Source organism: Capra hircus, chromosome 10 (genome assembly GCF_001704415.2).
Source record: "Capra hircus breed San Clemente chromosome 10, ASM170441v1, whole genome shotgun sequence".
NCBI lineage: Eukaryota > Metazoa > Chordata > Mammalia > Artiodactyla > Bovidae > Capra > Capra hircus.
This window is the reverse complement of record NC_030817.1, coordinates 17,979,045-18,005,167: the sequence shown is the minus strand read 5'-3', so window position 1 is coordinate 18,005,167 and position 26,123 is coordinate 17,979,045. Positions and strand designations below refer to the sequence as shown.

The 26,123-nt window shown below is 45.1% G+C and overlaps 3 protein-coding genes across 5 annotated transcripts in view; 1 reads left to right on the top strand and 2 right to left on the bottom strand.

The window, feature by feature from the left end:
• DNAL1 (dynein axonemal light chain 1) overlaps positions 1-9,260 on the top strand; it is a 38,731-nt gene extending 29,471 nt beyond the window's left edge. The window contains exons 6-8 of the mRNA XM_005686055.3: positions 236-362; positions 1,216-1,356; positions 4,118-9,260. Of these exons, the coding sequence (XP_005686112.1) occupies positions 236-362; positions 1,216-1,356; positions 4,118-4,158 (309 nt within the window). The 3' untranslated portion in view covers positions 4,159-9,260. The remainder of the gene's footprint in view (positions 1-235; positions 363-1,215; positions 1,357-4,117) is intronic.
• Positions 11,034-13,686, bottom strand: PNMA1 (paraneoplastic Ma antigen 1). Its single transcript, XM_018053991.1, has one exon. The coding sequence runs from the start codon at positions 12,874-12,876 to the stop codon at positions 11,815-11,817; it is 1,062 nt and encodes a 353-aa protein (XP_017909480.1). The 5' UTR covers positions 12,877-13,686; the 3' UTR covers positions 11,034-11,814.
• The window catches only part of ELMSAN1 (ELM2 and Myb/SANT domain containing 1), a 68,890-nt gene continuing 57,209 nt past the window's right edge, over positions 14,443-26,123 (bottom strand). For 2 of the 3 annotated variants that reach the window (XM_018053988.1, XM_018053989.1), the window contains exons 5-13: positions 25,907-25,973; positions 25,299-25,441; positions 25,078-25,181; positions 24,555-24,630; positions 23,825-23,913; positions 21,416-21,565; positions 20,003-20,215; positions 18,318-18,514; positions 14,443-17,912 (exon numbers count right to left, since the gene is read on the bottom strand). In XM_018053988.1, coding sequence (XP_017909477.1) covers positions 17,735-17,912; positions 18,318-18,514; positions 20,003-20,215; positions 21,416-21,565; positions 23,825-23,913; positions 24,555-24,630; positions 25,078-25,181; positions 25,299-25,441; positions 25,907-25,973 — 1,217 coding nt within the window. In that variant the 3' untranslated portion in view covers positions 14,443-17,734. Of the gene's footprint in view, positions 17,913-18,313; positions 18,515-20,002; positions 20,216-21,415; positions 21,566-23,824; positions 23,914-24,554; positions 24,631-25,077; positions 25,182-25,298; positions 25,442-25,906; positions 25,974-26,123 lie in introns of those variants that run through there. The other variant, XM_018053990.1, reaches the window with a different exon arrangement.

Sequence of the window (26,123 nt, the reverse complement as noted above, 5' to 3'; positions counted from 1 at the left end):
GATAAAATTGTACTATTATTCCTCCTCTTGATGATTTCAGTAGCTATTCTTAGTTCAGATTAGTTTGAAGAAAGGAAGAAAATGTTCTACATGGTTTTCTTAATGAAAAAAACTCCCACACAGCCTTCAGCTCTCCTGCCAGTGGACAGGAGGGTCTCAGTTCTCTCTGCAGGCCATTGTCTTTATATTTTTATATTAAAAAAAAGCATGTAAATCAAATTTCTTTCTATTTCAGGAAGCAGTAGGGGACACACTAGAAGAACTGTGGATCTCCTACAATTTTATTGAGAAGTTGAAAGGGATCCATGTAATGAAGAAACTGAAGATTCTCTACATGTCTAATAACCTGGTGAAAGACTGGGGTGAGGCTGGCTCTTTGCTAGTCTTCTACCTCATGTTTATAGAAAATAACCCAGTAGGGAACAAGATACAATTGAGGACATTTCTTTCTCAGCACAGAGGGAAATAGCTATATGAGTTCCTATATTTCATCTAAATATTTGACATTTACATTTAAATGGTTACTTAGAAATGATTGTAAGGTCCTAGTCCTGTTAATCATGGAAAAAATTTCGATTATTGTCCAAAGGCTAAAAGGAATCAGTTTAATAATTCTTAGGTGGAAGACTTATTTAACATGTAATTGCTTTTCTTTTTTGTTGTGCACCATCCACTTAGCATTTTTAAAGCCCTGCTGTGTGCCTTGAACCATGCCAAGCTCTTGAGATACATAGTTGAATAGGACACTATCCCTGCCCTCAAGGAGTTCACAGCTTAGTGGGCAAGATTAGTTTATGAGTTAATAATTTGAAAACTGGTGTGATACGTTCTACAGTAGAGGTTTGAATGTACTTAAGGCTTTAAGTATTCAGAGATGAAGGGATGGGCCAAGACAAAGGCAGTTTAATTTAGCTGATACTGATGCATATAGTATAAAGAAGACCTATCACTGGAGGTTGATTTGTTGATTCTGAACCTCATTTCTTCTTTGTATCCCATCCTTAGACTAACACAAAGGTAGAAGAGGTATGTCCCTTTCTATAATGTCTTCAGAGAATGGCTTCCTATGGTATAATTTCCCCTGTTTCCTTCAAAACTTAACAAGTTGTTCTGAATAGTCACAAACTGAGAGCTAGTGGTATTGGAATTCAACCCCTAAAATCATAACGGTAAATCTTGCCATTTTAATATGTAATGTATTCTTTGTACTTGTAGCTGAATTTGTGAAGCTGGCAGAATTGCCATGCCTAGAAGACCTGGTGTTTGTAGGCAATCCCTTGGAAGAGAAACATTCTGCTGAGGGGAACTGGGTTGAAGAGGCAACCAAGAGAGTGCCCAAACTGAAAAAGCTAGATGGTGAGTGACTGTGGGCCAGCTTGGAAATATTTTCTGGGTATAAGAATTGAATTTATAGCACGGAATCATGAAAAGCAGCAAAACTAAAGAAAATGATAGGTCATCTCTCTTTTCCAAGACCATTTCTGTCCATAGGAAATTTTAAGGTCCCAGTTCAGGCCAGAGTGAGATGAAAAACTTCTAGGATCTTCCCTAAACCAAAAGCTTATGAGAAATCTGGGTTTATTCTCCAGTCCCAAAGATATTATATTGCAAAATAATTAGACATAAATGGTAAACAGTTGCTTTTTCACAATTGGATCAAAACATTAGTGTTTTCTCTCCTTCTCCCTAATTTTAGTTTCCCAATACCTAAAATTGGAGAAGGAAATGGCAACCCACTCCAGTATTCTTGCCTGGAAATTTCCATGGACAGAGGAGCCTGGCGGGCTACAGTCCATGGGGTCACAAAGAGTTGGACACAACTGAGCAACTAAGCACACACACTCAATACCTAAGATAGGTGACAATGTCAAGAAAAATCCTTGACTAACTGGGTTCAAGTCCCAGTTCCACCACTTATTAGCTTTTTTGTCATGGGTTCAAGTCCCAGTTCTACCACTTAATAGCTTTTTTGTCATTTTGCTGATTAATAATTCACCTTACCAAACTTTCTTCTTTTGTCATCTAAAAACTAGAAATGATAAAAGTCACAGACCTCTCTGGGTCATTCCTCCTGCCAGTGGTTGCTATCAGGAAGCCATTCATGCAGTATGTTCCCTTTTTTCCCTCTGGTTACTTATCAAAGGGTAAAGTAACAAGAACTGTAGACTGCCTCTTGTGGGAGGTATAGGAATAAACACGAAGAGGCAAACATGTTTCTTAGATACTGGTGATTTTCTATTTCTTAAACTGGATGATGGGTATATAAAAATTGGTTGTTATTCTTTAAATTATTTATATTGTACCTATATGAAAGAATGTTCATAATTTAAAATAAAATAGCAGAAAAGAGAGGGTATATTAGAGTCTTGGACTTTAGCCTTTTTATGTTCAACTTTGGTTGGATTCCAAAACTATTTGAAATTATTTGTCTTCCTTTCTGATTGTGCACAGAAAGTTAATCCCTTCCATTAAGAATAGAAAAGAATCTCTTATGTAGACCCTGAATAGACCATGCCACATTTAGCCTTTTGGACCAAGTATTGCCTTCAGGCCAGTGTGAAGAGCCCCTGGAAGAATGACCTTGGTCTACCTTAAACCAGTGAGATAGAACATACATGGCCACGGCTGCTAACAAGCCTATTTTTGCTCCTCTTCAGTTGCTTGTAAGAAAAACTGAGAGATGTTAAAGAGCTAAAATGAAAAAGACAGACTATGCCAAATGTTAGTAGAAAATGGAGCAACTAGAACTCTCATAACCTGCTGGATGGCAGCATAACTTTGGAAAACTAGCATTATCTACAAAAGCACTACATACACACCCCTTATGACCCAGCAAATTTTCTCCTACTTACATACCCAAAAGAAAAGAGTATGGATGTTTACCAAAAGGCATGTATGACAATGCTTATAGCACCACTATTTTAATAACTGTAAAGTGGAAAAACCCAAATGCCCACCAATAATAGATAAATTATGATATATTTGTACAATGGAACATTAAACAACAATGAGAATGAATGAACTATAATTTCACACAATGTACATGAATGATACAAACATATTGTTGAGCAAAAGAAGCCAAACACAGAGTGTATGTAATATCATTCTAGTCATACCAATTTCAAAATCAGGCAAAATAATCTATGGTGTTAGACATTAGGATAGAATATACCTTTTGTTGGAGGATAATGACTAGGAGGGAGCTTGAGGAAGTTTGGGGGATTCTGATAATGTTCTCTTCCTAATCTGGGTGCTGGTTATCAGATATGGCCATTTTGGGTACATTTATCAATCTGCATGCTTGCAATTTGTATACTTTGTATTTGTATTTCATACAAAGTATGAAAACAGATGCTATGGGAAGTACAGAGAGGTAAAACTGCTCATTGCCATAAAGAAGAATCACACAGGAAGAGGCACTGGAGTTGGTTAATTAAAGCTAGGGCTTAGATGGGAGGCGTGTTGGGAAGGCCATTCCAAAATGGAGGAACTTTGTTAACCAAGAGTCCAGAGGTGTAGTGGTTTGCAAGATAAGTTTGGGAGACAGTTGAGTTGATCAGTTTATCTGGAGTGGAGGGTGACTTATTGAAGAGGTAAGACAGAATAGTTGACTAAGGTCAGATTGTGGGCATGCTTCAAATGCCAGAGCTCAGAAATGGAGTTGCCCAGTGAGAGCTGAAGATGTATTTTGTTTTCTGTTCCTTGGTTCTTTTAATTTTTTTCTAATTTATCCTCAATGTTTAATATCTGGGGGAGTAACATGGAAATTCAAATTCTGGCAATACTGGGATTGCATATTTTATTGTGAAAGATGAGTATTTCTATGTGTTTAATGTACAGACTTTTTCTTGTGTATAGGGCCTTATTTTTCTGCCTGGTACCTGTAGGTGTTTTTATTTGCAGCTCTTCATTTGGGGAGCTGAATATATATAATTACCTAATCAGCTTGGAAATTCTTACAGGTTTTTTAGATAACTTGAAATTTAAAAGATTACTTTGTGATATCATTTTATTATGGCACACTTCACAGCATTCTCAGGTTTACAGAAAAATATTTCCATTTAGAATTTCACAATCTCTTGAGAATGACCAGAAATAATTTTCTTTTTCATTCTAGGTACCCCAGTAATTAAAGAAGATGAGGAAGAAGATAACTAACACTACATTTTCCACTTTGTGTTAACTTATTTAAGTGTCATAAGAATAGATAAGTTTTGTATAGTTGTTTATTTTAAAGATTCTGTGTGGGGCAAATGGTTCTTAAAACAAACCTCTCATTCCTATCTTTTGTTCTCTTAAACCTTTTCAGTATCTCTCCCCCACAACTACACCAACCTTATATATTCTAGTTCTCTTTTTAGAAACTACACATTTTCAATTTTTGTCTTCAGTCCCAGTTACATACTGTGTGGCCCCATCTACTGAAACCTTTATAGACCAGTCATTTTTAATAACAAAAGAAATGTGTTGCTTTATTCAGTTTGTTTAGATTTGTTTTAGGCCAGACATCTAAATATATATACTTAACTATTGAATCTGTAGGCCATCTTTCCTGAAGGTCCATCTCTTTATGACTCAGAAGCACAAATATGTCATGCCTTTGGTTCAGGAAGAGTTCCTCTTAGAATTACAGCAGCAGCCCTAGAATCAAGACACCAAAGTCGAATTGGAAAAGTTAGGGTGAAAAAAAGGAGAAATTAGTACCTGGAGGCCTTATAAGCCCATGTTGTATTTACTTATCTTTTGTTCCACAAGTGTGTGCATTGTCCACTGGAATTTACGTTATGTTGACCTGCATGTCCACTCAAGTCCTGTACACAATCAGCCAGTTGTTCTGTGATCCTGGTCAGTGGTTAAAATGACTGTCATGATCACTCCTTTGACCAATACTTTGGCCTTATTACACATGTGGACCTGATTTTAGGCACACTTTTTTGGTTTATAGTTCCTTATTTGTTAGATAAGGAAATGTATATACTCAGTAGTTATATATGAATTCCTAGCTTAAATGTTGGCCATTCATATTTTTTTAAATTTGCCCTAATAACTTCAGTCTGTTGACCGTCATGTTGAAAGAAGTAATTGTTGTAAAGGTAAAGAACTTAAAAGACTGGATTTGGTATCTCTCAATAAGTCAAATTTAGTATTTCAAAGTATATTTTTAGAAATGTTTAAGTTAAACAGCTCTAAAAATAAATTATTAAATGGTTGTGGAAGGAAAAGATGTTTCCTTATGGAATCCCAGGCAAATGGCAATATTTTTAAGGATTGCCTCTTCTATGAAGGATACTAGGTGATTTAACCTCAGAACTGCAAAGCAATAGCTGGATGCAGAGTTTAGACTTTATCATATAAGAAAAAATTGTTTTTGGAAAATGCAAGATATGGTAGTCAGTAATCCAGATGAAGTCCACAGTAGGCTGTGACTGAGTCACTGATTGCAAAAAAGAAGTCGAGGCCCTCTGCCAAATTGTGCCTAAAGTCCCTCAACCAGAGACTATTAATGGTTGCTATTAATCTTTCCCCATTTACTTGTGTAAAACCAGTCAAAGAAACAAAAGTAGTCCTGGCTTTCAGAAGCTTTCAGCTATTTTAGTAGGAACTACATGATTTCTCTGAATCACTCTGATCAAAAGGGACCACTGCTTTGACAATCAATTCTAAATAAAAGTCTAGTACTTTTTTAGCTTCCTTATGATCTTCCTTAGTTTGATAGGAAGAAATCTTTGCTCTGACTAGCTTATACATTCAGAGCCTTTGAGTATTTTTTTCCGAACCATAGGCAATGAGAATTACCCTTGGTGATATTTAAGGCCCATAAACTAAGAGGGAAGACTATCTTCTTTTCTTGTACTTTGCACTTCATCTAGTAGGTAAGTTTGAAGCCATATTGCTGTGCATGGATGTATTTTCAAAAGTTAACGCTGGAAGTGAATATAATAGGGAATGAATGAATGACTTCATATTGAATTTATTTATAAAATGGCTTACACTGTTTATTGATTTTTTGAATTCTGTAGTGTAGAAAGTAATTTTCTGTTTCTCCTTTTTTTAAAAAAAGTTTTAATTGGAGGATAATTGCTTTATCTCCTTGTTTCTTAATGTCTTTTAATCACTGGTAGTTCTCAGAGAAGTGTAAGGTGCTTTTCTGTGTTAATTTCACACACAATTTATAATTCAGTTTCAGTCAACAAATACGCACAAATGACTTCTGTGCATCCTTTTCTTAGAATTAGAGAATTCATGTCATTAGAAAATGAAAGATAAGGTATATAAAGAAGTTCAGAATATTCTTTCAACTAATTCTTTATGTCATCCTTTACTGCTGCAAATTTAGCTGATAGTAAATGCCTTTGGTTTATGCTTCTAGGATTAGATATTTGACCTACTTGAAATGGATTCTGTGCTCCTTGTTTAAAGCATAATGCCATTTTAGTGGATCATTCAATTTCTTCTATTTCTATAGTGATGGAATTAGTGAAAGTGAAAAGTGAAGGTCACTCGGTTGTGTCTGACTCTTTGTGATCCTGTGGACTGTAGCCCGCCAGGCTCCTCTGTCCCTGGAATTCTGCAGGCCAGAATACTGAAGTGGGTAGCTGTTCTCTTCTCCAGGGGATCTTCCTTGACCCAGGGATTGAACCAGGGTCTCCTGCATTGCAGGCAGATTCTTTACCAGCTGAGCTACCAGGGAATCAGTACAATATTTTAATTTTTCACAGGAAATTTTATTATAGCCTACTGAGGAATTCAGCTTCCCTATGTTCCCTAACTCTAAGCTTTTATTGTATTACCTAGTCAGGTTTTGAAAGATTTTTGTGTTCTTTGTAAATAGGAGTGTGTTCCTTTAAACCAGAGTTTCTCAACCTGGCACTATTAATATTTTATGCTGGAATAGTGTTGCAAGGCACAGCTGGCTGTTCCTGGTAGTGTGGGATGTTTAGCAGCATCTCTGGCTTTCACACACTAGAAGCCAGTAGAACACTCTCCCAAGTTGTGACAACCAAAAGTGTCTCTAGACATCGCCATCTGTCCTCTGGGGCATAAGGGTGGGAACAAATTCGCCCCTGGTTAAGAACCAGTGCTTTGTAGCAACGTTCCTTTTTCCAAGGTCCATTTATTTTCATTCTGTAGTCATATACTACCTGAGTTGTTTCAGAGAAGGTGATGTATTTGGTAATCGTGGATAGAAGGAAATGGTCACTGGTGTTTTCCTTGTAATGCTGTTTTTACTAATTTTCATGTAACATTAGAAACTCAGGGCTGGAAGGCTCAACTTATGTTTTTCAGCAGGGTCTCTACTTTTATTGTTTAGCATTCTTACTTATCTTAGGACAATAAGTGTTAACCTACCTCTCCTTACTATCAACAGAATCCAACTTTATGATAGATTTTGCTTTGTCTCTGAAGTTTAACATTTTGAATATACTTTAGAAAATGGATCATCATTCTTTAGGTGTTCATTCTTTATTCATTGTCCAATAATGCACAAATTTTGTAGACTGTAGCAGTCATTAAATACAGAAAAATATTGTATAAAATTTGGTAATTATATATGAAAGTAGCTGGCATAGACACTGATTTTGCATGTGATCAGAAGAATGTCTGGTCATAATTGGCCAGTAACTTGGTATGGTTACTGGATCTATTCCACAAATAGAGGTGGTATAAGACATGTTAATGCGGTTCCTGTATAGAAAGAGAAATTTTGACTTGAATAGACGCTTCTGATACCTCTTACCAGTTGGCCTCAAGTAGAATAAGGAGGAGTCAGAAATGAATCTTAACAGTTAACTTATCCTCAGAGTTGGTGATGTGTAAGTTGAGTTGAAGGTAGTTGTCTATGGGACCTAGAATCTTCCAGCTGGATTTTTCTTAGGACTAAATGGAAAATGTGTAGGGCCTGGAAAGGTTGGATTAAGTGACTAACTTAAAAAAAAAAAAAACTGGGGGGAAGTGTCAAAGCATTGATCATGAGTAGTCTGATTGTCTAAACTGCAATCTGATTGTCTGTTCACAAAGACCTTACATTGTAAATATTGGCAAAGGGAGAAAAATAACTGTTAAATTGGAAGTTATCCTTTAGCAGAAATCAGTTCCTTTGGCATGCATTTTATTTATTTGGCCTGCTTAATATGTCTGTAAATAACTGAATATAAAACAAATTCAGTGCAGCAGAGCTGGTGCTTCTGACACAGCTTACTTGACGATATTCCTTTATCTTCAGTTTAGCATGAGTGTTTTTAACTATAAAGTAAGTGCAATAAAAAAAAAATTAAGGGTATGTTTTTTTTTTTAAAAAAACCACTGAACTTTTAGAAATCCCTCATTTACATCTCCATTCCTGCCTTATTATCAACCAGCGACTACAAAGAAAGAAAATGAACAAGCAGACTGAGTCTTACCTTTTTCTAACCTAAGATAAATTTTCACTTGACTTTTGGAGGAGTCATAACTGGATTCTAGTTAATTTCCCATATTGGGCCCGTTAGAAGGAACCAGCCAACCAAATTATGATCTAGCAAATTTAACAAGGAGGTGGGGGAGAGGAAACTATTTTACAGTAGATTTGCACTTTAAAATGAACTGGATGTTGGTGAAAAGTACTCTTAAAGGGCACCCAGCCTGCATGTGGATATTAGAGAATTAAAGTTCATCCTTGCTTGTTCTGAGCCCACCGGAGCAGTAGTTCTGTGTCAATATAATCAGAGTCAGGATTTCCTTATTTCCCTAGTTGGTGTCATCTTCCATATCTGCTACATGAAGTCATCCCTCTGGGGGATTTATTAAGTAGAATTCTGCTACTCAGAATGGAAACTTTGTGAGTTATCTTTCCTACATCTAGATTTTAAAAATTAATTTAATAGTGGCTAGATTAAGTTGTGGCTAATGTTACAATGGTGGGATGTTCTTTGCTTTTTTGATCAGCAGGGTACCTGCCTCTGAGGTGCTATTGCCTAGAGGGATCAATATCAGAAGAGCAGTGAGTTGGTAGCTGCAGAGAACATACATACAGGCAGCTCCTTCTCCCAGGGTGTCAGTCATGGTCACGAGCATCATTCCAGAATCTTTGGCTTCCAGAACCAACTCCATTCTGAAGAGCATTTTAACATGTATTAATACTTTGGTAATAATCTTTTATATGCAGGAATTTTGTAGCATGACTTTATGACTAAACTTATTGTGTTAAATTATTTAGAAATGTTGAGTTTCTGAATTATTTTGTGAGACTTGTTTTAAAACAATAAATTGTGTTATTTTATAAAAATCTATTTGTGTCTTTTTTGGTTACTGTACTTTCATGCATTGGAGAATGAAATAGCAACCCAATCCAGTGTTCTTGCCTGGAGAATCCCAGGGATGGGGGAGCCTGGTAGTGTCTATGGGGTCGCACAGAGTCAGACACGACTGAAGTGACTTAGCAGTAGCAGTACATTAGTTTTAACTAATATAGAGCAGTATGTGAACTCTTAATGATATTCAGTTCCAAAGAAATTCAGTCTTTGGATAACATTCCACACAGCTTGTGTGTGAGTGAGAGGGAGAAAAAGAAGGGGGGTTGACTCATTTCTTTGTGCTAAAATTATTTTTCAGTAGTTTACTACCAATGATAATCTGTGCTGTCAAATGTAACTCTGGTCACAGAATGGGACTGTAGTGCAGTTTCTGCTGCTTTATTCCACAGTTCTTTGGTTATGAGGATATGTTTCTTGCTGTTGTCCTCCTTTATAAAGCAGATTTTGAGCCTATAAAGAGAAAACCTTAATTCAGATCATAAATAACATGTTATTTTCAGTTCATTGTTTTCTAGAATAAAGGGTGAACATCTAGAATTCTGACATTGTTTTCTGCCATATATATGTATTGCATTAGTATGTGTGTATGTATATGTCGATATATGCAATTATTATATATAGTGAGAAAATCCTAAGTGATGACCTTCCCTCCTAAAATGCAATCAACTCTGCAGCCATAAAAAGATATGGTATATCCCTATATGCGGATAAAGTATGTCCATACTGGGTAAAAAACATGAAGAACCTCTTACTTCTTTTTGTTATGAGTATGTGTATATGTGTATGGTGGGAAGAGGGAGTATGTTTATGATGGCGTGTTGGTGAGAAGGTGGGAGTGAGTGTGTTAAGACAGGATTGTGAGAGGTGAGGAGAGTGTGTACCAGTGCCAAGAGGAGGAAGTTAGGAGTGGGGAAGAGGGGGAATGCAGACATGCTTGTGGAGGTAAGTTAAGATCTGCAAATGTGTTGTGGAGGTCAAAGATGTGATGTGTGTGTTGAGAGAAGAAAGGAAGATGGAGGAACAGACATGGTAAGTGACGACATGAATGAGTGTACAAAAAAATATACCATATACCAATTATCAGCCTTTATAAATAAGTTTACCTTGTGATCGTTACACAGACCAGCTATAAATTTAAAGCCTTGTTACTATGGGAAAACTCCACTGAACTCTTATGTTCATTTAATTCTAGTAAATGGGATTGACTAGAATTTCAAAAGATGGACAACTTCAGTTACTGCATCTCTGGAACCAAATAAACATGTTTTAAGTCTTCTTATATCCCCTTGATATATCTTTATATGTCTTTTTATATCCTCTTGATATAAGTGACTGCTGTGATACTAAACCATCAATTTTATACAAGTATGATGAGTTATTCCTGCAGTGAAACATTTTTAGTGGAAAAAAAGATTTAAAAGGGTGGGGGGTTGGGGGGGGCGGTGTGGGGGAAGCATTGCTAGATAACCTAAACTCCATTTCAGGATTTTCTAACATTTTATAGTAAGTTAATATTTGTTATGTCTATTTTGCCTTCAAACACTTGTCTGGTAGAAAACATGCAAAAATTGAATATATTGAAAGGTACTGAAACTTTAAATTACATAGTATGATATAAGCTTAAAGTAAAAGAACTGAGGTTTGGGATTTTTTTCAGTGACATGGCGAAGTCTTCCGAAGAAGATCATAGAGCTTAATTACACTGAAATTTTTCATACATGTCAGAAAAACAAGACAACAGAATTTTTAAAATATTTTTATTAATAAACATGTATTTGATAACTTCAAATTTAGAACACTTAGAACCAGCATGAACAAGGTAAACTTCTTCAATGATAAAGATTTGAAATGGGGAAATAGATACTGAGCTGGTTCATATTAACCTCCCTGTTCTATTTGTATCTTGTTCAGTGAAAACTTGATTTACACAACTCTAAGTGCAGTATTTCTAACACCTCCTTTTGCAGCCTCAGAACACGTCTCAAACTGATCTAGATTTTTAAAGATGAAAAATGAGAAATTTGCACTGTAAAGTTGAATAATATCTAATTCACATTTCTTTCCATTAATATAAATCAGAAACAATTTACAGTAAACACAAAAACTACTCACAATAGTAGTAATAACAGTTCACATTTTTACTCAACACTTCTTGTGTGAGCCAGGCCATGCACTAAACTTCTGAACATGCAATTTCACATTCAGTTACCTCTGGGAAGTGTCACGAGTTCCCATGGTTTTCACAACTGATGATGATGACGCCATGACAGCTTGCAGCACTGACAATTTGCACTGTCCAAGCCTTTCCCTGGCATTGTGGCTGACATGACTCACTTACACTGCAGCAGGTCTGGTGCTGGCTTGCAAGCTTTTACCAATGTTAACGTGAATATGCAGGCCTGACTTACCCCAGAAAAACCACGCTAAGTCTTTACCACTAGGTGACATACCTGCAGGACAGCACAGAGACACGAAAAGCAGCTGTGATCTAGGTCTGCACTAAAGTCCGTTTTCTCGGGACTCAGAAGTGCCCCTCCAGGCCTAACTGCAAGAGGGCGGCTTCAGCCGCCTCCTCCTCTTCCTTGGCCTCCTCCTCACGGATCTGCACAAGCAACTGGAAGAGGTTAGGGGCCGGCCCTTCCGCAGCCCCAGTCAGCCATAGCTGCCTTCGGATGGCCCCGCTGTGGTTGGCCCCAGCAATGACTTGTTCCAGGCGGGCTTGGTTCACGTTATCTTTATCTATGGCTCCCTTCTCCACCACTTTCTGCAGCAGAGGCTCCAGACGAATGACATAAGCAGATAATTTTTCTCCCGGGTTCTGGTAAGTGTTCAGAAATCTGACCTGCACATCCCTGGAGCTCTCCACGCTTCCAAACACCTGCTCAAGCGCCTTCAGGCATTCGGCGGTGGTAATATCTGGGTTGTTGGTCTTAAGGATGCGGATGACATCAGCGGCAGGGCCTCGAAGACTCTCCATCAACCGCCGCCTCTTTTCAATATCAGACACCTGCCACTCCTCAATGACCTCATTAGCGTGCTCCAGCCAGGGCTCAAATGTCTCCTCCCCAGGCCCCGGGATGTCCCTCCCCGAGAACAACGTCAGCTTCTTGTACCATATGGATTCTATAAGAGGCTTAATAACATTATCCAAAATATAGTTTAGCATCTCTGCTGGCATATCTGGGCCTGGGGCCGGAGCGGGGTTCTCAAACCCAAGGACACGGGCAACATCTTGCACAGTCCATCCCTCTCGGGCTAGGAAGAGATGCAACCTTTCTAGAAATTCAGCGTCGGAAGTCGGAGGCTTAAAGACTACTTTCCAGACCCCTCCTTTACCCGGCATCTCCCTAGGGATGGCAGCGTAATCCACAGTTCCAGTGAGCTCTAACAAGGCTGCTTTGGCATTCTCTTCCCTCCAGAACATTCTCCCAAGCACTCGATAGTGCACCTGGGGCATCGCAGCCTGGAGGGTCTCTTCGATTTCAGCCTCATCGCAGTTCACCGGGATCCCCCAGACCAGCAGGGCTCTCTGGGAATTCACATCCATCCCTCTGCACCAGTCTTCCAACAGTGTCATCGCCATTTCCCCCAACTATCAAGGGCCCCTGATAGTTGGGTTATCAGGGGGTTAGATAAGTTAAGACTATGGCTCCCTGTGCTAAAGGACTTAGGACGACAGCGGACACTCCCCTGCAATTTGCCCAAGGGAGTCAAGCTTCACGCAATCACAATTAACAAACGACACCAGAGTCCAGTTCTCGTCCTTTCACTGCCTCCACCAACGTCCGTCCTCCGCGTCCTCGGAGCGAAACTTGGGGGATGCTCAGTCACGCGCCCAACGCCATCTCGTGTCTCCGGTCGGCGTCCGCGGGCCCGGTCCCGCACTTGCAAGCAGGGTGTCGCGTCTCCGCGCAGAGGCCGGGAGGGAAGGCAGGCGGAGAAGGCAGGAGACGCCGCGCTCTGAAGAGGCCGCCGGGGTGTGATCCAGGGGCGTGGCCGCCAGTTCTCCGCAGCCCAGGCGCCGGCCACTCGCTGCTGCCCCTCCTGGCATCAACCCGGCTTCCGCGGTCAGAGCTCGGCCTTCAGGCGCGCGAGGAGCCGCTCCTCTGCAGACTGCGAACTGTGCCGTCCCTGCAGGGGGAGACTGTCCAGAGGTCGCAGCGAGGCCAGCCCAAGAGCCGCTTCTTCGCTGACGCAGGTACACCCTTCTGGGCGGCGAGGACAGTCGGATACCCTGAGCACCAGCAGCCGAGGCGCGGGAAGGAGGCGGAAGCGAGGCTAGAGGCGGCGCCGGCGAAGGCAGGCCCCAGCGGCTGCGCGTGGGCTGCGGCGAGCTGACCCTGAACGGCGTTGAGGGGCTGCCGGCCTGACGGACCCGCAGCCAGCCCAGGCGTTACTGCCGCAGCGAGGGGCGGGGCCGGCCGACGAGCGGCTTTCGCCCCGCCCCCGCAGCCGAATCCTGCGCGAGCGTAGTCAAGGCAACGGCGGTCTGGAAGACTCCAGACCCTGACGCTCCGGCTGCCTGCGGTTGCCATGGTGCCAGCTAAGGGCCCGCGGAGCGTCCTCTGATGGCGCATTTCCTTTTTCATTTTCCAGATTTTTTTTCCTTTTTAAACAAAGCACTGTGTTTAAAAGTTTAATATAATTCTGGAGTGCACTGAAGATGATATGAGTCTGTCAAGAAAGACTTAACTCACGTCGCTCCTTCAACCAGTCCAGTTCAGTAGCTCAATCATGTCCGACTGTTTGCGACCCCATGGACTGCAGCACGCCAGGTCTCCTGGTCCATCACTAACTCCCAAAGTTTGCTGTTTAAAAACAGATGCAGTACCAGCCGATCGATCGCACTGTGCACCCTCCGAGAACTTCATTCCAATAAGACTAAAACGCTGGAAGTGTGCAGTGTTTTCCTGTCAGACACTGAGTTGAGCCTTTTTCTTCTAAAATTTTGTAAGATCTAGATCTATTAAGTAACCTTTGTAGCCCGGCAAACGCTAGTGTGTTATTTCCCCCTGTCCTGGCATCACTGATAAAACAGAATGCTTATGGCTCAAAAATTTCAAGTAATTCCTTGCAAGCAAACCAAGGCCAATTTACGTCAATCCCAGATGGTGAAAATCTCCCCTAAAGGACACAGCATTCAACTATGAATTTTTAAAACCTTATTTAATAAAAGGTTTAAAGATACAGAAGAACATTCAAAAGTAAATAAGTTACATAGGTACATTACAATCACATCAGCAAGATTTTCTTTAGTGTGTTAATTTTTTTTTTTTATAAAAAGCACACAAAAAATAAAATCTTCAGTCTGGTCTATCACAACTGTACAGCAAAAGAGGTAATATTTATATATATGTACACTATTTTAATATGTAACAGTCTTTTTAAAAAAGGGTGCCACAGGCAGCAAACACACAGAAGGCAGTGTCTGATTTTTTTTTCAAAATAAAAGGAATATACTTATTTATATGCTATTAAAATATTTGTACAATAATTACAGACTGTCAAGGCTGTTCCTGTGCTCTGTCCCCTCCAACAAGGCCTTCGACTGAGAGACAAATGAGGAAAAGGTGAAACAGCTGCAAATTGTTAGAGGCAAATATTAACAGCAAAAATATGGGGAGGACATACAATTGTTTTATAAAAATATGCATACTTCCTGTAAACCTAAGAAGTTAGGCTTGCCAGTCTGGTAATAAATACCATGCAAGAAAAGTGAGCCTCAATAAAAACATTTAAATAGCTGAGGCTTGAATATGTGTTGTATTCCTCCTTCATCTTAACATCTGGCACGTGAGAAGAGGTTAGGTCACTGAGGCAGTTAAATATATGGGATCCCTTTAGACATAAGCAGCACACGACCTCTGTGCCAGGGTGGAAGTGGGCAGCAGAAACGATGGGTTGTGTACCTTAGCTGAGAGGGGGGTGGCTGAAGGCATGGAGGACAGTGCTGAAGCACTGTCTCCGCGGGTGGGTAAGAGACCTCAGAGATGGTCCAGAACATAGGCACTAGGTTAATTTCATGCCCTTAGCTGAGTGTAGATGGAGGCTGAGAGATGGATATGTGAGATGGTGTGGGGAGAACCTTATAAAGCTGAAGGTGTTTATCGTTTAACTTCTTTAAGCAAAGAGTTTTGAGTAGAAGAAAAAAAAATACAAGCCGAACGTGTTCACAGGGAGAAAGCACCATAAAGGATATACCTATGCCAGTTTCTGTGGCTGCACCTACTTTATGGCAGGTCACCTGCCACAACTGCATCTGTTTGCTAAACATTTCACCTTTTACACTGCATTCTATATATAAATTCGTTCTGGAACATAAACCCTTCTAAAATATGATGTTGGGTGGGGTTAATACGGAGAGGTACCGTCTTGATTTTCTCCATCTATATTCACCTGCTTTTGTCTCTGTGAGCTTAGAAGAGGAAAATCACTCTAGACAAAGGAGGTTTCTGTTACCACATGTCCAAAAAGTGGCCTGAAACTAAATGCGGTTTAAATAGAAAAAAACCTTGGGGAACATAAGTAGCACTTTGGGGCAAAGCTGCGAAGGCACTCATATTACACATGTGATTTAGAAAACAGCCTAAATTTGCTACCTTCCTGTTTTGGGAGGATATAGGAGATTTTTGCAATCTTGGGCTATTGAGCGTGTAGAAACCTATGGAAGAAACTCACTGGGAAGTTAGAGGTCTAGGTAGTCATCAGGAGTTGAGGAAGGAGAATTTTGTTACTCCCAGAGCTGGGCTCCTGTATAACCATATTAATATAGAAATGAATGCAAAAAAAAAAAAAAAAAAAACCAACCCAAAACCTGATAGTGCATAGTTTAGAACAAAACTCCCCACTCCCAGCTACCAATATGATGCCTTTAGGCTACCTCAGCATAGCAGAATGAATACTTTTTGGCTCCCTCCTAACATGTAGACCTGTCATACACTTGCATTCACTTGGAACTTCTTTTTACACAACTAAAGTTGAATAGAAAGATCAGAGAAATAACTCAGCCCTCCTATGGGGCTGGCAAGTGAAGGGGCCTCCTGAATTTTCTAGCCCTTTCACTTCACTGACTCCATGCCAAATATGGCTTATTCAAGCCAGAAACAAAACCAGAATTCTGGCTTCCAGCCAATCCCTCAGGCAACTTGAATGTTCAGCAGGGAGAAGAGGCAGCAATAGGAACTGCATTTGATCTCCCTTCACCCTGCTAGTCTGTGGTTTGGTGACACCTTCCGCCTGCTTTCAGTGCTACTATCACTCCTATTGGCAAAACTTCCAGAGCAACGGGGCAAGGGACTTTAGGGTCTTGGAAATACGAGGTTGGGGGAGGGGGAGGGGGTGCCAAGAAGGTGCCTTGTTTTGGGATAAATGCACTTGGGCCTCTGGAAAGAAGGAAGCCCCTGGTCCCTGAGAGGATGTTAAAAATTAAATATTAAGAATAAATAAATAGCTCCCAAATGACACAAGTCAAGGAATGAAGGCTCCTGTCCAATCTGGCTAGGAGACCTCCCCCTCCCAGGGAAGGATCCAGAAATCTCCAGCATGCACAACTGAGGGCTGAGCTGTGGAAATCAGCTAGACCAGGTAGGGCGGCGTTAAGGTGGCAGCTGCCAAGGGCAAGACAAAGGCAAGCAGGGAACTTGCACCAAGGAGGACCAGGCTGGGCTTAGGCTAAGCTCCCTTAGCAGCCTCCAGGGCCTAAAGGTATTTGGCAAAATGGTGGGAAACCAGAAAAGCCAAGGCCTGTCAGAAGCTCCCTCAGGCCGCCTAGCTCTGGAGCAAGTCTGAAAATTCCATCCTGGGCACAGTCCCTTCCCTTCAGCAGGCTGAGAGCACGCAAGGAGCACTGGCTCCTTCCCCGAACATCAGAGAAAACCTTCCCGCCCCAGCAGGCTGACAGGAATGGGTACCAGTCCTGGTCTCTCTCCCTGCCGCCCGCCCCGTTCTGGCAGCCTCCCTCCTGGGGAGGAGGTGGCCTCTCTAAGGACAGTTACCGGAGCAGCCAGACTGAGCTCCCTCTCGGAGAGAGCCACCACACTCCTTCCCAGGGAATCGCTCTTTCTGGGACTTCGGGCGGGCAGGGCCTGGGCAGGTCCCCTGGGGCGGGGGAGATGAATGCTGCCGAGGGGGCGCACTTGTGCTTTGCTCTCCATGGTGACCGACGGGAGCAGGGGGAACAAAGACGGAAGCGGCTGCGTGGTGAGATTGTGGCGCTGGGGCCCCTCCCCAGGGGTAGCCCCGGCAAGCAGGGACTCTCCTAGTTCCTGGAAAGCGGGGAGGAAAACTTCCAACAGACCAAATGCAAGAGAACTGGATCCTACAGCCCTTTACACTGCTCCTGGGGCCTTTATAAATAAAAAGGGCCGTTTATTGAATTGTATTCGTTTTGCAGAGACAAGTCCACGCGATCTCTCCCTCCGTAGGCTCGGGAGCTCCAGGCGTCAGCCTCTCTCGCCTGCACCGCTCTCCTCCCGCAGGGCCGGCTGGTGCGGGGAGGCGGCCGCAGTGGCTGCAGCGGCCGCGGCCTCTTTCTCCTTCAGCCTCAGGGCAGCTGCCTTCTTCTCCTGCTCCGCGTGGCTCTTCATGTGGGCGCTGCGACTCTTCACCTTGAAAAACACCCTGTAGCCGAACAGGAGGGGCTCCAGTCAGAGGTCTATCTACCCGCTCTGGGACCATTGGGCTGGGGCACTTGCACGTGTCTGCGTGTGTGTGTGTGTGTGTCTGTCTGTCTGTCTGTCTGTCTGCGTCTGCAGTCGGGGCTCCCCAGCCCTTCTGGCTTGCCAGGAGCCACGTGGCCCAGCCCCACCCTCCAACAAAGAGACCGACTGGCTCCCAATTCAGTGCCATCATTCCTCTTCTAAAAGCTGCCAAGGGACGTCACTACCCCGGAAACCCCCTGAGCCAATCAGGAGACGAGGCGCAAGCAGTGACTCCTCCTACTTCTCCCTAGGAATGGCCGCCCACCCCTCCCCCAACCGCAGCCAACCCACCAGGTACCGGTGGAGACTGGGCCTGCCGTCTTACCTGCCGCATTTTTTACAAGGGAAAGTGTTCTCCTGATTCTGGGTCTTATTAAAAGTCTCTGTTTTTTTCTTCTTCTCCGAAAAAGGTAGTGCCCTTCGTGACTTTCCCGGCCCCTCTCTTGGCTTCTCGGAGGCCTGGCCACCCGCAGATCCAGGGGCGTTGGACTCGTGGCTTCGGAGGATGAGGATGTCATTGGCCTGGAGAGGGTCAAACGAGGGGAGGTGAGAGATTTAGGGAAATGGGAATCCCAAATTCTAGAACATCAGCAAACAGCAGGCTTGTAAAGATCACGCACTCCTGCTCAATGGTCCCCTAGCATCCTCTTTAATCTTTCCAGTGACAGGGCACTCACTGCCTTTTTGGAAGCCCAATCCATCTTTGACCAGTTCCGTTTTTACAAATTGCTGTTACAGTAATTTGGTGGGACAGCCCTAGCTCTGTAAGATAGGACTTCCTGATGCATCTGACAGGGGTCTTGCTTAATGACATGGCTTCATGTTTTCAGTATTTCGTCTGTGGCATTATTCCATAAATGATCTTCAAATCTATGTAACATGCCATGTCACTCAGAGGGTATAGAGGGGACAGAAGGCCCTGCCACCAGAGAACTCAGTCTGAAGGGACAGACACACAGGCAGCTAGCTCATGAAAATAGCGGCCACCATGGGAAATGCCAAGCAGGTAACAGAGAGCACGGGACACCTAGTGTAGACCTGGAGAGGTGCTGCTCAGGGTATGCGAACCATGGACCTTGGGATATGGGAGACCCAGATGGCCATTAGAAGTCACACTTGCGTGCACTGGATCAAACTCCATAGGAAAGCATTCATAAAAGTTCAGCAGAACTCAGTGGAGTGTGTATGTAGAGAACAGCTCTTAGAGAAGTGCTACCAAGGCTCAGAAGGGAGCAAACCTCTGTGTCTGTAGTTTGGGAGCGGGGTTTCCTGCAAGTGTGTAAGTATACAAGTTAAACTAACAAAGACTCTCATACTAGTTTGCCAGCAGAGCCGTCCCATGGGTCTGTCTCTTGTGGGGCCAGGAACAGCTCTGGCCAGTGTGTCTTGCTTCTCAGCCTGTGATGTTGTGGACAAAACACTGTACTAAAGTCACTTAGCATCTCTGAACCCAGTTTCCTCCATCTGCAAGGTGGGCGTCAACACTGTATGAGGTTATTATGAGGAATGAATGAGATGATGAACAGGAAAGCACTTTGCAGACGTGAATGAGGCACCATTATTGTTATTCCCATTGTCTCAGCTCCATTTCAGACACTTTTGTCAAGGACGCAGCTCTCTTAGGGGGAGCCCTATTTGAACTATAAGTCAGGAGTGCTTCCTAACCCTCCCACACACCTTCTGAATTTTCACAAAGTCTCTTTCCTCTGTGTCTCAGATACAGAAGCAGAATAGTGTAAAATTGGTAGCAGATTCTGGAGTCAGGCTGCCTAATAGCTATCTTATCTTGGGCCTCAATCTCCTCATCTGTAAGATGGGAATGATGACAGTACCTACTACCTGGGTTTATCAGGATTAAATGAGTTAACAGCATAAAATATTTAGTACATTTCCTGCCATGATGATGACAGTCATCATCATGTTCCTGTTCTGCCCTCCCTCCCACACCCCCGGGCCCAGCTCTAGCCATCCTCCTCGGTTCTGGGCTCCCCCAGGGAAGGCCACACTTACCGACTCATTGGCCTGTAGTGTCTGTGTGGCTTTGACAGCCGCTGCCCGCCGGCTTCGCTCTCGCCCCTCTTCCTGCTCCCCTTTGTCCTGGGTCTCTGGCATCTCCTCCTCCCCCTCCTTTCTGGTCTCCTTTTCTTCCTTCTTGGGCTCTAGCCTCTCTTCATTTGGGGACTCTCTTCTGGGAGGAGGCACCCTTGGGAACTTCTGGGAAGTCTATGGGGGACGAGAACAGGGCAGTGAGCCCACAGTGCAGTCACACAGTCATAGACACTAATTCTGATCCAGCGAGGGGCTCACCAGCCCCGGCTAATCCTGCCTGCCTTGCTTGGCCCAGCACAGCCTCCTGTGCTATGACCCTGTACCCTTCCACAGCTAGTCTGCCTGGAAGAGGAGAGGCTTGAGGGCCTGGGAGCCCTCAGAATGAGACCAAGCACTTGAGGTGGGGCTGAGGCATGGAGGAAACCTGCCTGTCCCGCCCCACAGGCCACCTGTCTTCTTGGGTATATCCAAGAGGGATTCTTGGGGTAGGGTGACCTGGTGGGGCCAGGGGCCGCTTTGAGCTCCATTCTAAACTATCTTTGTAATGTTTTCTATCTCTCTACCCTCTTCCCATCTGCAAAAATAGGAACTAAATCACTCCCTGTCTTAATGCAGCATGTCACCAAATGTGGACTTATGACCCCAAGATGATATTAGGTGGATACATGGACACAGGATTAAATAACATTCTCTTTTCACAGAATTGAATAACATTCTCTTTTCAGTTCTCTTTCAACCCTGATTATGTCAAGGACAAAGCCTCAAACTGGCGTTAATGTGTCTTTTATACGTCTTTAGACTTAACAAGGAGAGGTCAGGCCTCATCTCAGAGGTTTGGCAGGTGGTAATACCTGGCTAGAATTTCATAACATTGTTTGGTTTTCATATATATAAATATTTTTACCAGTACCTTCTGTGACAAAGAGCACTGGTTTTCTACTTATGATTGTGATATAAAGCTTCCCTTTAGAGTTGATTTAAAAATAAGTAATAGCACAAGTGGTGTGTGACATGACAAAAGTGTTAATGGTGACATGTGGCAGGATGCAGGTATAGCAGAATTCATACAGGTGACACAAGAATGAGTAAAGCTGAGGAAACAGCGTCAGAGGTCTGCTAAGGGAGGACAGGAAACTGATGCTGGTACGAACGCTGGGAAATGTCCCCAGTGTTCTGCATCAACATAGTGCATCATTACGACGACAGTGGCAGGCAGAGAGGGCAACCCAAAGGCCCAGGGCCAGTGCCTAGGACATCAACTCCCTGGGCTGTCAGGGGCACTGCCTTCCTCTCTCTCCCCTCCAGGGAGTCCTGGAGAGCTTGGGCTCAGGCTCCCAGCTCAGCCTAAGCAGCGGAAGCTGGGAAGGGAGTCACCTTAATATCCACTTCAACCTCTTCCTGGGCTGACTTTTCATCACTCGTATCCACATCCCCGAAGGTTAGCGTCCCATTGCGGCCAATCTTCACCTGCTTCTTGTAGGTGTAGTAGAACTCCACGCACTGGGCCACGGTCTTGGTCTGGATCTGGTTTGAAGCCAAAACTGAGGTCAGAGTTCCTGGTTCAGCTCACCTGCCTGGTGGCACTACAGCCTTTCTCATTCCTGCATGCCCCCCCTTAACTTCAGTAAACACTAAATCCAGTAAACCCAGGAAATACAAGCATGTCTCCAATGTCTGCTGTGCACAAACCACTGACCAAGTCAATTTACCAACACTTTACCATTTTTTTTTACATAAAGCTAAAAAGGACAACATGGAGCCACTGGGGAGATTTGAATACGGAGTATTATTATGTCAGTTTAAATTTCTTGGGTGTGATAATGGTACTTTGGTTTTGCAGGAGAATACATTTGTTTCAGGCAATATTTAGGTCAAATGTCATACTGTAACTTTTAATGATCAGTTAAGACAGAGAACACATGTGTATGTGAGTTTATCTATGGACACAGAGAGAGAACAAGTGTGGCCAATGTGAACAACTGGTAAATCTGACAGATATATGGCTGGACATCATACTGTTCTTTCCATTTTTCTGTAAGCTTGAGATTTTTCAAAATGTAAAGTTAAAGAGGAAAAAGTCTGGGCACCATTCACATTCAAAGCCAGGCTAGGCCCAGTAACACGGCCTCTCTACATTAATCCAGGCATATGGTTTCATTATTCTTCAGGGAGCAGTGAGAACAGAACTGTCAAACTCCCTGATGTCGGGGAGGAACTCGGGGGAGACTGATACGAAAGCCCTGGAAAACCTGCAGGGGAAGCAGGAGGTTAAGTCTTGTTCTGACTCTGCCACTGAACGGCTGTGTGGCCTGAGGCAAGTCTCTTGGCAGATAGTGAGTAGGGGGAGACCAAATGATCCTCCCAAGCTCTGAAACCCTTGCCCTCCTGTTTCACAAATCCCTTTGGCCACTGGGTTTGGTTTCTGGACTACTTCCCCCACCCCCGCTGCCCAGAGCAGAGTGTTTTCTCTGAGTCTCCCCTTTCTCCCCAGGCTTTCAGACAGCTCAACCAGTTGCTGGGCTGCACTGGGAACTGGGGGGGTTCTGCCCACAGAGCCCAAGGGGTCAGTGAGGGCTCTCTGTGCATAAGCAGGGAAAAGACGTGACTCATCTCCCAGGAATAGGCAAGTCACAGATTATTAATTAGATCCTGTTTGTACTTTTACTACCAATTCCCTCTGATCATCTGTTTGCCTGCCTAATGGTCTGTTCTTTTCATTAAGGCATTAGGGGTGCCTCAGCCAGCTTCCCAGGCATGCACTTCCCAGCAATACTGCCCAGTCAGGGAGCCCAGCAAACAACTGTCCTCACCACAGGGCCCTAGGAGGAGAACTCGTCAGCACGTGGTCCAGGCCCCAGGGCATCCCTGGCACAACCTACAATCCCAGGAGGAAAGAGCACACTCTGGGAAGCCATCTTCCCTCAGCTGTCTCAGGCTTTGTGACACAGAGCTGGTGGGAAGGCGCAAGTCCTCAGATTGGCAGAACACTCTCCCCAAAGAACGCGGGGCAGGGAGGACAAGAGAAATCTAGGAGAATTAGGCCCGGGTCTCCTCGACTCCATCAGCTGAGCTCCTGGAAGGAAGCCCTGGGCCACCCCAGCCTGACAGGAAGTGGGCAGAGGCCCCCCCAGTCACTTGTAGCTCTCGGTGCCCCCGCTCTCAGGGTGACCTCTTCTCCCGCATACTAACTGTGGCCTTTGAAGTACTCCAGCGCCTCGGGACGGCTCTCCTCTGCCTGCGACCCTCCTCCTCTTCCTCCTTCCCCTTCGGCAAGTCACTATTTTAAGTTTGGTGCTACGAGGTCTGGTACCCACTCAGGCCACTCTGGAGTGAGACTTCAGGGTGTGGCTACACTACCCTAAGATGAGGGAAGGGGCTTAGACCCAAGGCGGGAAAAATGCCTGATCATATCCCTTCTTGTTTTGTTTAGAAAAATGTCTCTGAAGCCACTAAGTGGCACTGACCTAACTGTTTTTTAAGAAGGCTTGGGAAGTAACTGCATGCTGCTCCTCCCCCAACAGATGGTGGTGGTGGTGTAGTCACTAAGTCGTGTCCGACTCTGTGACCCCATGGACTGTAGCCTGCCAAGCTCCTCTGTCCATGGGGATTCTCCAGGCAGGAATACTGGAGTGAGTTACCATTTCCTTCTCCAGGGGATCTTTCCACCCACGGATCGAACCCTGGCCTCCTGCATTGCAGGCAGATTCTTTAGCAGAGGGAAACCCCAAATCCTGCAGGGGGCTCCTGCCCTTCTCTTGCCCCTGAAACAGAGCCCCAGCTCACCAGTTTCTGCACCAGAAAGAAGTCCTTCTTGTAGATGGCAATGCCCTTGTTGAACAGCTTCCTCTCAGCCATCTTCCACTGGTCGGAGCCTGCAGGGCAAGGAGGGAGCCGAGGTAGGAGGGTGGGGTGGGCCTGGGAGCACTGCGGGGGGCTGTTCTGAGCAGCGGGAAAGCGTGAGGTTGTCCACCCACCGTCTCTACAGGCACTCAGAGCTGGCTGCACTTACTAGCCATGCTGCTTAGCCTCTGAGCCTCACTTTTCCCACCTGTGAAAGTGTGAAATGGGATCTAATAATAGAAGCCACCTCACAGCCAGTCTGTGGTGCAGACTGAGTAAAACCATGCATGCAGAAGCTTCTAGGTGCTCTGCCTGGCCAGACGGGAGGCACCACCAGACGGGCTCGATACCAGCGGCTACTACTGGTTTTGCCACTTGGTTAATGTCCTTCTGAAAGCACAGTGCCCAGTATAAGACATGGCAGTCCCCAGGCTCCTGCTCCTGATACCCACACCTGCTGGGCTTTTTTGCCCGAATGGGCTCCCACATGCTCAAGCCCTTCTCCCTCCCCCTGTAGGGCAGAGAGAGAGCCACTCCAGCTCTGGGGTTCCCTCACACTGGATCTTGGCTTATCTGCCCTCCCCTACCTCTCCACCCCCGCCCCACCCCGGGTTGTGACTCCACACTGAGCCCCACTGATGCTGGAGGCCCCCAGCCCACCCCACCAGCCCACCTGTGTAGTGATAAGTTGCCAGCGGGTGATTATGGGGCCGCAGAGGCTTCTTCAGTAGCAGCTTATTCAGCGTTTCCTGAAAGGGAAGTGAGGAAAAGGTCAGGGCCCTGACAGGTTCTCAGTGGCCAAAATCCACGACTCTGAGTAGGGTGATTACTTAACTCTTAACTGCGGAGGTCTGGCAAGAGGGCAAGGTCACTGGGGTTGGGCTACTTGGGGTGTCTCAAAAGAGAATACCTGGTCCCCAGGGGAGGCAGTCACAGATAGAGAAGGTCCTCAGTGGACAGCCCTGTCTGAGGGGTGGGGGACCCACTACCCAGAGACTGGAAGTGGACCCTGCACAGTGAAGTCTCGAGTCCAGAACGAGGGCTCCCTCAGGCCAACCCCCTAACACCCCCACCTTGGTCAGACCCTCCCGCCTGCTTCTGATCAGCTCGCTGACAGGCCTGGCTCCTGGACCAGAGACATGGCTCCCTGCCAGCCTCCCCAAGGGGCCCTCCTCCACCGGAGGGCAGGGTCTCACCAGGATGTCTCCCCTGGACTCGTGCAGACAGTGCAGGGCCAGCTCCTGGTTGGTGCCAGCTCCAGGGAAAATGCTGGAGCAGGCAGCTGTCAGCAGGTCTTCCACTGGGAGACGGAGGAGAGAAAAGCACTTGTAGGGCTGAGCAGGGCTGGGTTGGGTTGGGGCCTACCCCACCCATGGCCCAACAGCAGGCCCTTGCGTGCTGGCTCGTGCCTGCTCACCTTGCCTCTGCTTCTCCCGGCTGCTCTCCAGGACCTCCCATGGCTGCCACACCAAGTCAGCCTTGTGGGGGTCTGCAGCGGCCAGGGCACGGTCCCTCATTGAGGGGATTTCCGCTTGGAACCGGGAGCCCACATTGATCCGTCTGCAGGGGTGGAAAGGACAGGGAGTGAGGTCTCCCTGTGTGGGGAGGGAAAACCCGACTTTCTCCCTGGGGAATGGCAGGGGGTGGGGGGTGGGGAGTGGCTGAGCACGGCAAGGCTTCAGCTGGGTGTGAGGAAATCCAGCTTCTGTGAGGACAGCCTAGCAAGCAGCACCTGGTGCTGCCGGAAAGGCAAGGCCCAGAAGTTGCCAAGAGGAGAAGCTCCAGGTTTACAGCCAAGGAAAGAGCTGCTTGGACGGCCCTTCTGATTTTCTTTGGAGGCAAATTCAAACTGGGCTGGTCCCTTTGCCTTCCCTGTGACTTCCACACAGAAGCTGGGGTGGGGCTGGGGGTTCAGTGAAGACCCTCAGCACACAGAACCCTCCTCTTCCTTGAGGGCCTGCCTGCGTGCACTGGGCCCCAGCTGGCCACCCTCACCCCCTGGGCCAGAGGCTGGGCTGCACTTACGGCTCGATGCTCACTGGGGTGGCCTCTCCCATCACAGAGAGGACAGGCGGGGTGACTTCGGCACTATCTATGGGACAAAAGGTAGGTTAGGAGACAGCACCCTCCTCCCTTGAACACGGCCACCCTCCCCAACCGGGGTGGCTGCTCTGTATGCACAGGAGCCACAGCGGTGTCTCAGAGGTTCACACTGGGCAGTCAGGCACCCTGAGTCCTGGCT